Here is a 14350-nt window from a genome sequence, read left to right as displayed (position 1 = left end):
CGACGCCCGTTCGAAAAAATTTGTCAACCCCAAAATTGCTCCAAAACGTGATTTTGTGTACAAATCCAATGCAAATTGTGTTTTTTCAATTAATTCACATAAAAATTCATATCTTGACTTAGAATGGACAAAATGAATTTATTTTAGCATAAAAAAGCTTCGAAAAATGTCTGTGACAAATTTTAGCCAAAAAATAAACAAAAGCAAAAGGTCGAAAAACAGAGAAATACATAAGAAATTCAAAAAATAATCAAATACATAAGAAATTAATTTCGATGCAGATTTTTTTTTATCCTATGTCTCAGGAGAATGATACAAGAAACATTTTTAAAAAGAAATTAGCTTAATTAGAGCATTAATAAGTGATTTAGAGCCCAAAACTGATCTTATGCATAAATTACAATAATTAATTAATATAAAATATAAGAAAAATTTTCCGGAGAAAGCAACCATACATTTTGATAGTATACGTCGCGGGCGTCGCGTGTGCCGATTTTCGGCGCGATCACGCGTTCCATAGGCGAGATCTGAAGGGGAGGGGCGGAATCCCCCCCCCGATATAGCATAGCCAAAAAAGCCCAGCCTGATTAGGGTTAAATGCTTATTCAAGCAAAATATCATATAATTATTGAATTTCAGTCCCCTCCAAAAGACTCTGGAATGAAGAAGTGCCTTGTCTATGGGCACAACTACTGCTGCTGGCAGCCTTGAATCAGGAGTCTATTAAGTGCATGTATCCCGATGTTGTGAAAGTAGTCCTGAAAGGTAGATTATTACAGAGGAAAAATAAACTGCTACCTTTTTCCCTCACAGAGATTTAAATGCTATCTAATTAAAAATATTTTAATTATGCTATTTAATTAAAGAATTTTGGGTGAGAGAACAACTTGGCTAATCCTCAACAGTTCATTTTTATTCAGCTCTAACTTAATATACCCCTTGCAAAATCACATATGTATTTTAAAACTTATAATACATATCTCAAAATGTGCCATCACATCAAGAGAGTCACCTGCCCTTACTCATACTTTCCTTTCAGGTAAAACACAACAATGCATTGCAAATATCATCTACAGCTGTAGCCCAATAAGAAGTAAAAATCTCTTTCATAAAGCACGACTTCATTCAATTCTCTTAGAGCATGGGAAAAGATTTCATCATCTTCTGGGGCTATCTCCCCTCCCTCCCCCCCCCCCCCCCCCCCCCCTGATTACTACAGGTGAACAGTAGCTTCTTTCCAAAGAGTTGTGTAAAATAAAAAAATCTCTTCCACTAAGTTGCACTTCATCTCATTCTCTTCGAGCACGGGAAAACATTTTGCTCTCCGCCATGACCATCCCCCGTCATCCTTGATAACTTCGCTAGCAAAAATTCCTTTCAAAAGAGTTGCGCAATCCTTCATTCAGACGATGGGAACCGTCGGGATGTCCTCTCACTCACCTGTCCACCTCTTCCCTCGCCACGACGTCCCGCTTCTTCAGCGCCTTGATCGCAAACAACTCGCCCGTCGTCTTGTACTCGGTCAGTAGCACCTTGCCGAAGTGGCCGCGGCCGAGGACGCTTATCAACCGGAAGTTGTCCATGGTCATCAGCGTCCTGGGATGGTACAAATGTGGTTTGTTGTGATTTGTTTTGTTTTTGTTTAGGGATGAAAAGAGAGAAGGGAAAAATTAGTGAATGTACAATCTTGTTAAAAACAAAAGAAAAGAATTCAAACTAGTTTCATCACAAGATTACTTTTTGTACTGGATACATCATATTTCAAAGACATCAGTGCTTGTGGGCTTATACAAAATTTAGGAATTTAGAGGAGGAAAAAGAGAAAAGACGAGGAGAAATAAAGGCATAAAATGCAAAGAAAAAGAAATTTGAGGAAAAAAAAAAGAGGAGATGAAAAGAGGGGAAATGAAGGAAAAGAAAAAGAAGAAAAAGAAGAAGAGGAGGAGGAGGAGGAGGAGCAAAGGAGTGCACATGATAAGCAGCTCACCCGTCATCCATGGCTGAGATTTCTTGTCCTTTTCTCCCCTGGCTCTGTGGGGCGAAGGTGGGCGATGACCTGGCATCCGGTGGGGTCATGGGCGTCCCGACCTGCGGTGACCCCGACGGACTGTTGTTGAGGAAGTCGAACGAGGACAGGACATCCTGTTGTTTGGTAAGACAGAGACTGAGGTATTTAGACATGAACAGGAGTTTGATTTACTATGTTATACGTCAACTGAACACATCAATTGTCCTCACATGACAGTACTACATATGCATGCATGTGTGAGACTATTATCAGAGCTGCCAACTTTTGTAGAAGCCTTTCAGTACTTTGATGGCTGAAAATCAGTAATTTGCACCTTTTTTGAGTGAAAATCAGTAATCCTTAACAGTGTTATAGAATTTATCACAGACAATGATTTCTAAAATCAGTAATTTACTTGTAACCTTCAGTATTCTTGTGCAATTTCAGTAGAAATTACTGAAAATCAGTACAAGTTGGCAGCTCTGTATTATGAAGACATTGCTGACTACAGCACTGCCAAACTTTCAGATTATCTTAGAAGTATAAAAACAGGTTATTTACACAGAAAAATGATAAAAAGAAGATTTCTGAAGGTGAAAGAGAAGAATAATGAAGAGAATAAGTTGCAGGGGAAGAAGATACAGAAAATAAAAGAACAAGAGAACAAAAAGGAAGAGAAAGCAAAAAAAAAGAGGAGAAGGAGCAAAAACCTTACGCTGTACCTTAAAGACTGGTCCCGGGTCAGCTTGGGCAGGTGTCTATGGGAAACATAACGACGCTGGGGTGACAAGACCTTGTATCTCAAATTTTGGTGAAAATGACTTTCTTTGATTAAAGGGGATGGCTAGTAACTGATCAGTGGGAATGCTGGAGGATGATTGTTCCCATCCTTGTGGGATTCATTTTAGAGTACACTATATATCTATTCTTGTGTGAAAATTATTTGCTTCAGAATGGTCTCATATTCAAGTAATGTGCAGTTTAATGTTTCCAGGTAAGCGTCCCTGGTCAGTGACGGGGCATTAATCTGCACATTACTTGAATATGAGACCGTTCTGAAGCAAATAATTTTCACACAACAGTAGATATATAATGTACTCTTAAATAAATCCCACAAGCATTGGAACAATCATCCCTCAGCATTCCCACTGATTCCCACTGATCGGTTACTAGCCATCCCCTTTAAGGGCCAGATAATCAGTTCAGTGATGTCCTGTCCAAATCCTAGCTTTCTTACCCCCAAAATGAAGCCACCATGACATCTCAAATGAAAAAAAAAAAGATTGATATAGTGCTTTGGCTGCCATGGTTTTTTTTTTCTCTCCTGAACATTTGACATTTTGTAGATACGAGGTCTTAGTTACAGCATTGTCAGCTCATCCTAAATAGGTTAATGACTAATATTGGAAAAAGAATGAAATTATAAATCACGAAAGATGATCCCACAGGAAATTGGAATGGGGTCCTGTGAGGCAGAGCACTATGTACCTGTATCTCCAACCCAGCAGGCCTTTCCTGAGATGGTGACGCAGCCTCGCCCTCGGGTGTGCCGTTCCCTCTCGACCCCGCGGAGTCCCCGTCGCTGAAGCTTAGCCTCTGGATAGGGGGGCGGGGCCGGGCCGCCGTCGGTGGCGAGGTGCCCGGGCCCTGGGACGAGATGTTGGCTGGGATCGCTCGCTTCATGAGGCGCCCCCACGTGGCCACGTTGATGTTCATCTGGCCCGCTCGCAAGAAGTTCTTGCCTGAAGGTGAAGCGATGAAAGAGGGAGCTCTTGTTATCAATCTAATTTTGATTGAATTATTATCATAACAGCGATCCATTGTATACTTTGATTTTAGTAATATTTGCTCAATCTCTTTAGCACCTTGGTTTTCTAATTGGAGCCCGTCCCTCCCATCGCTAGCATTACCCTCCCTCCTCCCCCCCTAAGAAAACAACCCATCAACAATCGAATCATATCTCTTAACTTAATTCTTATCCTGCACAGAGAATACAAAAGCCATTTTTATTCTTATCCCTCTGAAGCAACAAACCAGCAATGAGAGTATTTCTAATTATAAAATGCTGCAAAAGGCAGAGAACATTGTCAATTTGTCACTATACTACAAAAGCACAAGTCACTTGCAGACAGAGCTTATGTAGTCAATATGTCTCTTTAATTACACGATACTCCGTATGTTGAAGATAAGTATCACAGTGTGGGATGCACAAGACACACATGGGTGGGGGAGGGGGTGATTTATGAGACATTAGTCTGGTTCTTGGAACACCTCTACTCACTGACACATCCTTTCACAAAGAATCTCCTTTAGTGGTAAAAAACAAAACAAAACAAAACAAAACAAAACAAAACAAAACAAAACAAAACTCATCATTCTTGGGAAAGGTTTTCTCTCCCTGTAGCTTTTGTTGTTGTTGTTGTTGTTGTTGCTGTTGTTGTTGTTGTTTTACTAGAAAATACATCTCTGGCATTCCATCTGAGTGCAAAGACACTTCTTGATCCTTTCCACTTGCATGCACCAAAGGGTGATATATGAGGGAGGGAAGTGAAGCTATTTTAAGATGAAGGCTACGGGGTCAAGAGGTGTCACCGTTACATCATGTGCTCTGCTTCTAGCTCGCAATTCCCCCATGTCATTATACAATATTCCACTTTACAATGCCCCAAGAGAACGTGAGGGACGGAGTGAGCGAGATAGAGAAAGAGACAGGGAGAGATAATGAGTGAAAAATGAGAGAGAATGATTGAGAGAACGAGAAAAAAAAGGAGTGTTACAGAGAAAGACGGTGTCCCAGCTAGCTGCCCCAATTTCCCACAAGCTATCGTCTGCCCCCGTATCAGTCACGAAACGTGACTCTCGAATCAAATTTGCCCTCATCTCGCTTCCCGATCTGCCGGCAGTAGATACAGATCTTGGTTTTGAGGTTGGCCAGCGTCATCTTGAGGTTCCAAATCTCGGGAGTGCTCGGGATAAGCCACCCAACTCTACTTAGCACTGCCATGGTACAGAGTCATTCTATTACGATTCTCATGGCATGGTTACTCAACAATCCCAACTCATTTCAATGGCACGAGTTTTGTGAAGCCACTCCATTCAAGGGAAATGAAACCCGAGTATACATTTGGATTGAGTGAATGCAGCAATATTAGTAGAACACAGCTGTGAAAGTTTGGTGAAAATCAGAGAATCCATTCGAAAGTTAGGAACTCTCGAAGCTTTGGTGCAACTATCGCTAGATGTGAAGACTACTACAGTTTGTGATGTCATATATGAAGAACGATAGAAAGAAAATATAACGAAAATTCAACAAAATTATTTTTTTTTAACGAAAAGTACACATTCCCTCGACTTGCTACTGATGTGCATGTAAGTTAAGGGTGATTTTATTCCCCCTGCTTTCTGAAAGAGGTAAGTCAAGTGTTCTTTCATTATGCTAGAAGAGTGAAAATATGTTGAATTTTCTTCATATTTTCTTCATATAATTCTTCATACGGGACCTCACATACTAAAGCAGCCTTCTCATCGAGCAATGGCTGCATCAGAACTTTAAAAATACATATCTTTTGAACGGATTGTCCAATTTTCCTCAAACTCTCTCTGAGGCATTCTAATACTGCTGCATTCACTTGATCCACATTTATATTTGGGTTTCATTCCCCTTAATTTAGGATCTTAAATTAAGAACATTTCAGAGCATCTACGCTTTCACAGAAATGCACATTGCTGCATAGGTCAGGTGCCCCAATGCACAGAGAGGTTACTCATCTGGTAATTTGTAGAAAGTGAGGATGATGTCTCCATGACAACTGCAGATGTCATTCACAGCTGATTGGCCTTCATTTACCTGCTGCCATAGCAACCGCAAATCACTGTGGCTTGCAATTGTTGAGAGTATCAAATTGTGTCCTGCTGCCATAGCAACCAAACTCACTGTGGGTGGCAATTGTTGCAAGTATTGCATTGTGTTTTTATTGATTTAAGAGTCTGACGGCCACTACTCTGCAGTGGAACTTAATGCACGCCTCTACTCTCAATGGACACCGTATTAGGAAGTACACCATCTACCACGACTACAAGAACACTTGTGACGACACACTACTCAGAGAGAAAACAAAACCTCATCAAGGAGAAGACAGCATCTCTGAACTTTCACTTTTGATCACATCCCATCGAGAGTACATTTAAGTTTTAATTCTCGCCACAAGTTTCCAAACACTATCTAACAACATTTGCACTACTTCAGGCATAATCATTTTGTCTGTTGCATTTCCTTGCACTTGTATGATTTACTTTTACAGTCTTACCCATATGGTGCTACTTCTGTGCTAATAAAAATTGCAGCTTTCAACCTGTGCAATGTTATTGTTTGATTGATTGATTGATTGATTGATTGATTGAGTGATTGATTTATTGACTAATTGATTGATTTGATAATGACATCCTATTAAACACCCAAAGACAGGACGGTGCGTATCTTTTTTTCTTTTTCTCGTCTACAGACCACCCATACGTTTGTTATATGGACATGTCCTGGGTTGGATGAGCACAATGGGAACAAATGGCTTGGCCAGACTTTAAGTGAGACTATGTGTAATGAGGCAAGGAGAGCTGGGTCCGGCCAGTACTGCTGCATTATGGCGCACTGCTGCATTACTGCGCACTAAATTGAATCCCCAGCCCCGCCAATTTGGCGACGGGGCACTCACTTCATGGATTATTGGGTGCTCTAAAATCTTCCTCACCAGCCCAGGAGAACAGCACAGCATATGCTTTACCATTGTTATTTCCTCATCCTAGTATTGCCTGCTTTAAAAAGAAAATACTACTTCCCAGAATGTACAACTTTTATGTACATTGTATATATTCCTATATCACATACATATATTCATACTCAATGCTACCCTAACAGATTTCATTCATTTACTGCTACGTTTATACTTCCAGATGCACCTACAGGCATCATTAACAACTCATAGCAAGCCTCCTTCACCGTCTTAACATGCTTGCCGACCATTGAACCCAACAAACAGTTACAAATGGGAGAAAAATTTACCCTTTGCCCCCCCCCAAAAAAGAGAATCTTACTCACTCTTGGACAATTTATGATCAACAATTAATGTTCTCCAAATATCAGAACAGAGCTTCTTCTCTCTTGAGACAGAGAGATGTTCCTATCAAATGAGAACAGTCAACAGGTACGCATGTATGCCGAAGTGGCAGAGTCCCTCTTTTAGCCCTCTATGACTGCGCTTCAACATTGTGTTCAGGTGGCCACTAAGGACAGGTTTGACTGCATAACAGTATTACAATGTATAAATTCATGTTTAATACCTTTGTGCTTGGGGAAGATTTTTCTCTGCCTCCTGAGCTTGGTTTTCCTCTCAATCACCGGCGTTGTGAACGTAATCTGATACAGCAAATCAAAACAAAACTAAAATCAAATGTGGGAAAAAAAACATGAGAGAGAGGATGTTTATGACAAGGAGCAAATATTTTTCCTCAGATTGCTTACAATACAAATACTCTCCCGCTCCTTTCCACTTTCCTCTCATAACTGCACAGGTTTACTGTAAGACCAGAAATATTCGCGGCATGGTACAGTGTATTTTCGCAAATCGAAGCTGCGGGCCTTTTTGCGGCACAACATATTCCCAAAATGCTACTGGCGTTCAATGCATGTGGTGTAGACAAAAAACTCTCGCATGCAATTTAATTCCATAAAATCTTGGCTCTCGCGAAATTTGCAAAAATTAGAATGCACGCCAAACTTTCTGGTTTTACAGTGACATGATTTGGCGTTTACTCTAGAGGTGGCATATTTTCGTGATGTGTTTATTTTGCCAATTTTGTAAGTCCACTGATATTTAATAAGATACGAACAACTCACAAAAATATTGTAATATCGAGAAACAGATGCACAGTATTTATTGTCACAAATGTTAGGAGTCACGAGTATCCTCTGAAAAGGATGTATTCCATCACAACAGTTCTCAATCGTGAATTCAGCTACCCACAAAAGTGCCTTTGCAAGCCCAAGTTCGCAAAACATAATTCTTGTGAAATGTATATCATGGATATATTTGTTCTAACACACTTGTTCATAAAAATAACAAAACATCTTAAAGGACAAGTTCACCTTCATAAACATAAGGATTGAGAGAAAGCAACAATATTAGTAGAACACATCAGTGTAACTTTGAAGAAAATTGGACAATCGATGCAAAAGTTATGAATTTTTAAAATTTTTGTGTTGGAACCGCTGGATGAGGAGACTACTACAGCTGGTGAGTCATGTGCGTACAACAGTATAAAGAAAATGTAAAAGAAAATTCAACATATTTTCACTTTTTTCGCATAATAAAAGAGCTCTTGACTTCCCTCTTTCTAAAGGCAGGGGGAATAATATTACCCATAACATTTGTCGGTAACGAGTCAGGGGAATGTGTACTTTTTTCAAAAGATGGAATTTTGTGAAATTCTCTTTATATTTTCTTTATATTGTTGTACGCATGTGACATCTAAGTTATTCATACACTGCAGTAGTCTTCTCATCCAGCGGTTACTACACACAAACTTAAAAAATGCATAACTTTTGAACGGATTGTCTGATTTTCCTCAAACTTTCAATGATGTGTTCTACTAATATTGCTACATTCTCTCAATCCTTATGTTTATGAAGGTGAACTTGTCCTTTAAGTGACATACCAAACCTCATTTGTCTGCAGTCTAAACCGACATAAAATTTCGCTTTCAGATTACTTTTAGTGTCAAGATGCTGAGAGTCAAATTTCATCACTTTTAGCCATCAACGCATCCATTTTCTCCTGTTTAGGTCTTATATGTCTTATGCCACAGTTCAGGTAAAAGGGTTCACTTTATAGGGGGAAATTTCTCTTGATGTCAGTGATCAGTGTTTAAAATGTGTCACTTGCAACCACTCAAAACTACAACTGAATGCTTCTCTTTAATCAAACGTTGGGGGGGGGGGGGGGTGTCAATCGTCAAACAAACAGACCCAACAGATACATCAGCACGCATACAATCACCCTGCAGGTCGGCATAGAAAGTATGGAAATGAGAAAAGAAAAATGAAGAAGAAGTCCAGCTAAGCTTTCCTATTCATTGATACATGCTGGAGTACTCATGACCTCAGCCTCAATGACATAACAACCAAGGATCGTTGTGACGTTGGTTTCTGTTTTTGGTTTACAAAGCTCTCGCCCCCTTATGAAGGAAGACTGCAGAATGCCAGAGAGAGTCTGCACATTTTTCATGCATTTTTCACTCCCGTCTTTTTTTGAGAGATAATCTCTCACGTTCTCTCTGTCTTTCTCCAAAAATATTGTTTTTCAATTTCTGACAGCGGTCAGAGAAAATTCGCAAATCAAATTGTTGCCCATATCACAAGCCTAAACTCATGTGAGTACCAAAATTACTACACCCACAAGAGAGTAATTCCTATGTAATACAATGCTGTACAAAGACTGGTTTGGGGGATTACTTAGGACTATTTACGATGAGAAAGTCAAACCCTCGACAGTTTATATACTTCGAGGAAACAAAAAGTCAGGCCATCTCGTCATAACTGCGCCAACAGAGATGAGGAGATGAAGAATACATTGTCGATGTAATGACTGTCAAAACAAAGATTGTACAGCAATAAAAATTCAATAAAGACTTGCAACGTTACACTATATCTATCCCCTGGTATTGGCTGTCAAACATTTGCACATCAAAATCACAGTGGTAACAAAGAGCAATCAAAGAGATGTTACATGCATCTAGATAGGCAAAAACAAAAATGATTCCCAATTTAAGGGGGACTTTTAGATTCTTTTTGCATGGACATGAAGAAAAAGTTCGATTTTGATTGATTGATTGATTGATTTATTATTATTATCATTATTATTTTTTTTTTCAGGGAGCCCCCTGCAGGGGGGGAAATACTTGTCAGGCTAACAGAGGAGAGATAATAATTGCAGGAAGAACAGGGGAGATAAGACTGGTCGATCTCCTCACCTCTGCAAAGAAGAGGCCGTCGGGCTCGAGGTGGAGACACATGCCGTGCCGCTGGTTGTCCAGGAAGTCCTCCAGCCGCAGGAACTTGACAGCACAGAGCGAGCGCGAGTCCTTCCATCTCACATTGATCTCCAGTTCTCTCGCCTGGCCATGCATAAAAAAATAAAAAATAGAACAAGGAAAAAATGGATACCTGCCATACAAAATAGTATTGTACCTGTCATTTCTTTTCATTTCATTTATCCATTTTCAGCAATAACACCAACAAAAGGATATGTACGAAACATAAGACGCTGATAAAACACAATCTGTATTCTAGAGAAGTCAAAATATAGTATAATCACAGTGTGATAGGTTTTAAAGCAAAGATGCATGATATTTACTTGATAATCAAGATGCATGATATTTACTTGATAATCTTGAAACTGCTGAAAGAGCATTGCATAATAAAATCAAATAAGATGATGCCACCGATTACATAAGCACTGGAAAATTTGATGTTCTTCTAATGAGAGAGAGAATTTTTCTCTCCTCCTTTTTGCTCCTCTGCTTTGAGCTAGAACTCTTGTCTTCCTCACTTTCATTCATTTGATTTGGTTTCTTTTCTGATAACAAGTACAGCCAGCTGAATTTCACCAGTCAAAGGGCGGTTGACCCTTCAACAGTCAAACTACAAACCACCATCATGAGAAAGAAGTCATCGATGCTATCAAAGAAAGGAAATGTATCGCATCCCTCTGGATGATTTCAAATTTGCCGAGGCCTTACTTGTTACCCTTTCCCTACAATGTACATGTCATTCTTTCTTTCATAAATTTTCTACTGATTACAAAACTTTGAAGCATTTTACCAGTAAGTATTTGCTAAGAATATTATCAGACAATCATTGCTGACCTTCAACAAACACAGAGGACTAACTTTTTTAAAAAACACTTTCTTCAGTTTCAACTGTCTGAGAATTTGTATACAATTTCTCTGAGTATTGAACATCAGAGATCAATGTTTTCATTTACAGCTGCGTTGCCATCAAAGAAGCATTTTCAGCATTGGAAGCTGCTAGCGATCAAAGAAGTTTTCTCGTATCAAATACCAATTTTCAAGAAAGCATTTGTATCACAGGTATGACACAAACAAAAGACGTGGGAGGGGGAAAGGGGAGACATTATCATCCTGGAGGAAAAAGTTTTCAAGGTTACTGACGAGAAGATTAATTTCCTCTCTTGCATCTGAGACCGTATTTATCCACCGCTAACCTTTGCACAGACTATTGATCGCATCTACGCATACACGCACGCACACAGAGGCAATGTTTTCCACTTTGAAAGATCGTGGATATGAGCCCAGCAATAGCTAGGGTCAATATACTTCTACAGTTGGTCAGCTGCAAGTACATGGCCTTGTGCGCATCGCTATTTGAATCAGACGTAATGACCTCATGCCCCTACCTCCCTCTCTCTATCTCTCTCTCAGCCTACAAAATATATTTTTGTTGTTGCTTTTTATCCCATCATTGTATCAGCCTCTAGGTGTAACCTGTGCGTCATGTCATTTAATAAAGTGAATTATATTCCTATGCGTCTCTCACGCTAAGACACACCCTCATCCATCTCTCTCTCATAAATATATTTCTATATTTTGTAGAGTACCTTATATCTAAAGCGGTACACTAGCACTGGTCTGACGGTCCAGGACCAGCAAAAATCACTGTTGGATCAGTAACTTTTTCAGGAATGGACCAGTAATAAATGGAACTAGAAATGTCGCTATGGCGACTGGTATGCCTCCGCCATAATGCATGATTCTCCTAATAGGTCTATAGTACATGTCGACAATGTGTAATTACACGTCGTTTTCACAAAATTGGCAAAATATTGAACATGTTTGTCACAAATGTATCGAATGTTCACCTTCCTTGACCTATGTTTAATTGGATGAATAGGAGAGCATGTATTTGGGGATTTAAGAACTTTAACTTCGACTTTGACCCTTTCACAAGTTTAAGCACTTGAGTAATTTTCAAGGTATGGAGAAAAAGTGCAATTTCTGTATTGAACAGTATATTGTTATCATTTTCATCTGGCCTTTGATTCATAAGAGAATCACTGTCAGGCAGAACATACATAAATATGTACTAAGTTTAAAGATAACTTGAGCCACTTCCGAGATATGGAGAAACAAGTAAGTTCAGCACTTTCACTTGATCTTTGACCTTTTGACCTTTGACCTTCTTGGCAAAAAAAAAAAAAAAATCCCAGAGAATCTCTAGTGGGTTATACATGCATACATCAAGTTTAAAAAAGATAATCCTGCTGGCATTGCACAAGTATAAGGAAAATAGTAAAATTTTGAAGTATTGCCCTTGACCTTTGACCCTGACCTTTGACCCCATGAACCCCAAATTCCCTAGATAACCTCTGCCAGTCAGTACATGCATATATACTGTGTTCCATAAAGATACCTTGAACAATTTCCAAGATACAGAGAAAAAAGTAAAATTTTAACATTTCACTTGACCTTTTGACCTTTGACCTTTGGACCTCAAGACCCCAAACTTTCACCAGAGAATCTTAATTGGGTACTACATCTATACACTAAGTTTCAAGAAAATATCTTCAGGCATTGCATAGATATGGGGGAAATAATGAAATTTTAAGCATTTGACCTTGACCTTTTGACCTTTGACCTTGAGCATGTGCACCCAAAAGTTGATAGGCACAACTTCCCCCCCTAATACACATACATGCCAAGTTTCATTAGGATACCTCAAAAGGTTTTGATAGTTACCCTGTCCACAAAATTCATTACGGACGGACGGAAAGACGGACGGACGGAAGGACGGACGGACGGAAGGACGGACGGACGGAAGGACGGACGGACGGACGGACGGACGGACGGACGGACAACCCGAAAACATAATGCCTCTGGCACCACTTCGTGGCGGAGGCATAAAAACTGGATACCTACTGGTCCGACAGACAGGTCTGACTAGTAGTAAAAAATGGGTTGGTGTGCAGTCCTGTTATATCCTATGACTGACTGCATCTCTTCGCTGTGCCGACTGTCTATGTGTGTGACATACAAAGTGTACTTCTAATAAGGCAGAACTTTCCTTTGAAAGTATCATCTGCTTTCAAACCACTCACCTTGTCGAGGTGCAGCAGGAACTTCTGGTCCCAGCACTGGTTGCTGATGGGCTTGAATGGTGTTTGGCCAACTTGCACATTGTCTAACTTGAGGACAGCACTGATTTCATCTGCAGGGGAAGAAAGAACATTCTTGAGCATCTCCATGAATTTATTAATCTATGTCCACACTTTCAGCCAACATCTATGCAATGTAACAAACCTTTCTTCTTTTATTTCAAAGACAGAGTAGAGAATGACTTTGATGGTCTAATACCAGTTCCCTGTACTAATACTGAAGATTGATCTACTTGTCAATATGAACAGACTGTACAAGGCAACCGCCTTGGTGGGACGGAATCTTGTTCTGTAGGGTCGCAAACTGATTTTGGTTCTCATTGGCATATCTTTTGTCGTTGTTGTTGAGATGTTGCAATAATCAGAAAAACTGTAATACTCAAAACATGAAAAGGCCAGATACGATGCTTTAACTGTGACAACATTTACAGACATCTGTGGGCTGATGTATTGAGGTAGAATGATATGGAAAGTATGAGGGCAAGAAGAGAAATGTTTGCCAATTTGATGACGAGAGGAGTGAACACACTAATGGATTTCATGCACACTCTACGAACAAGGTTCTCTTGCTTGATGAAAAGCCACAAGTGCCTTCCATACTCAATTCTAACTCACTGACCTGGCAAAAAAACAACAACAAACAAACAACAAACAAACAAACAAACAAACAAACAAACAAACATAAACCTGATATGCATGAACTATATGGCCAAGATCTCAAAAAACATAAGACGGAAAATTCACGAGTGTCTTGTTTTTGTTGCAATATTACATTTTTGCAAACACAAACACAAATGCACACACACTCAGCTGCCACAGCTAATGACAACAACAACAACAACAACAACAACAGTAGCTGCACACACTTCAACACAGCATAAATAGCATGCTCCATGTGTAGGTAACACCTGTCACTTTTGCGCTCATAGTCATGGCAACATGCCGAAGATTAAATGACAGCCCTTGAAGTAGTCGCATATTAATTTATCAGACACTCGAGCAAATGACCCCATCAAAGTTTGTGAGCACATGACAAATAAGGCCTGTCTGTTTAATATGCACACACTCTGAGGCGCTAATGGAGAGTGACACAGATACGACATTAATGCCAAGACCGTGC

The 14350-nt window shown here is 39.7% G+C and overlaps 1 protein-coding gene across 1 annotated transcript in view; it reads right to left on the bottom strand.

The window, feature by feature from the left end:
* The window catches only part of LOC139744065 (serine/threonine-protein kinase N2-like), a 65981-nt gene that overhangs the window by 6321 nt on the left and 45310 nt on the right, over positions 1–14350 (bottom strand). Inside the window, exons 5-10 of the mRNA XM_071654523.1 lie at positions 13174–13283; positions 10031–10174; positions 7343–7418; positions 3497–3750; positions 1988–2142; positions 1441–1596 (exon numbers count right to left, since the gene is read on the bottom strand). Coding sequence (XP_071510624.1) covers positions 1441–1596; positions 1988–2142; positions 3497–3750; positions 7343–7418; positions 10031–10174; positions 13174–13283 — 895 coding nt within the window. The remainder of the gene's footprint in view (positions 1–1440; positions 1597–1987; positions 2143–3496; positions 3751–7342; positions 7419–10030; positions 10175–13173; positions 13284–14350) is intronic.

This window comes from Diadema antillarum, unplaced genomic scaffold (genome assembly GCF_040938485.1).
Source record: "Diadema antillarum isolate AM-2024a unplaced genomic scaffold, OU_Dant_1.0 scf00000035, whole genome shotgun sequence".
In the NCBI taxonomy this organism is placed as follows: Eukaryota; Metazoa; Echinodermata; class Echinoidea; order Diadematoida; family Diadematidae; genus Diadema; species Diadema antillarum.
The sequence above is the reverse complement of the archived record's forward strand: the minus strand, read 5'-3'. Positions and strand labels throughout refer to the sequence as shown.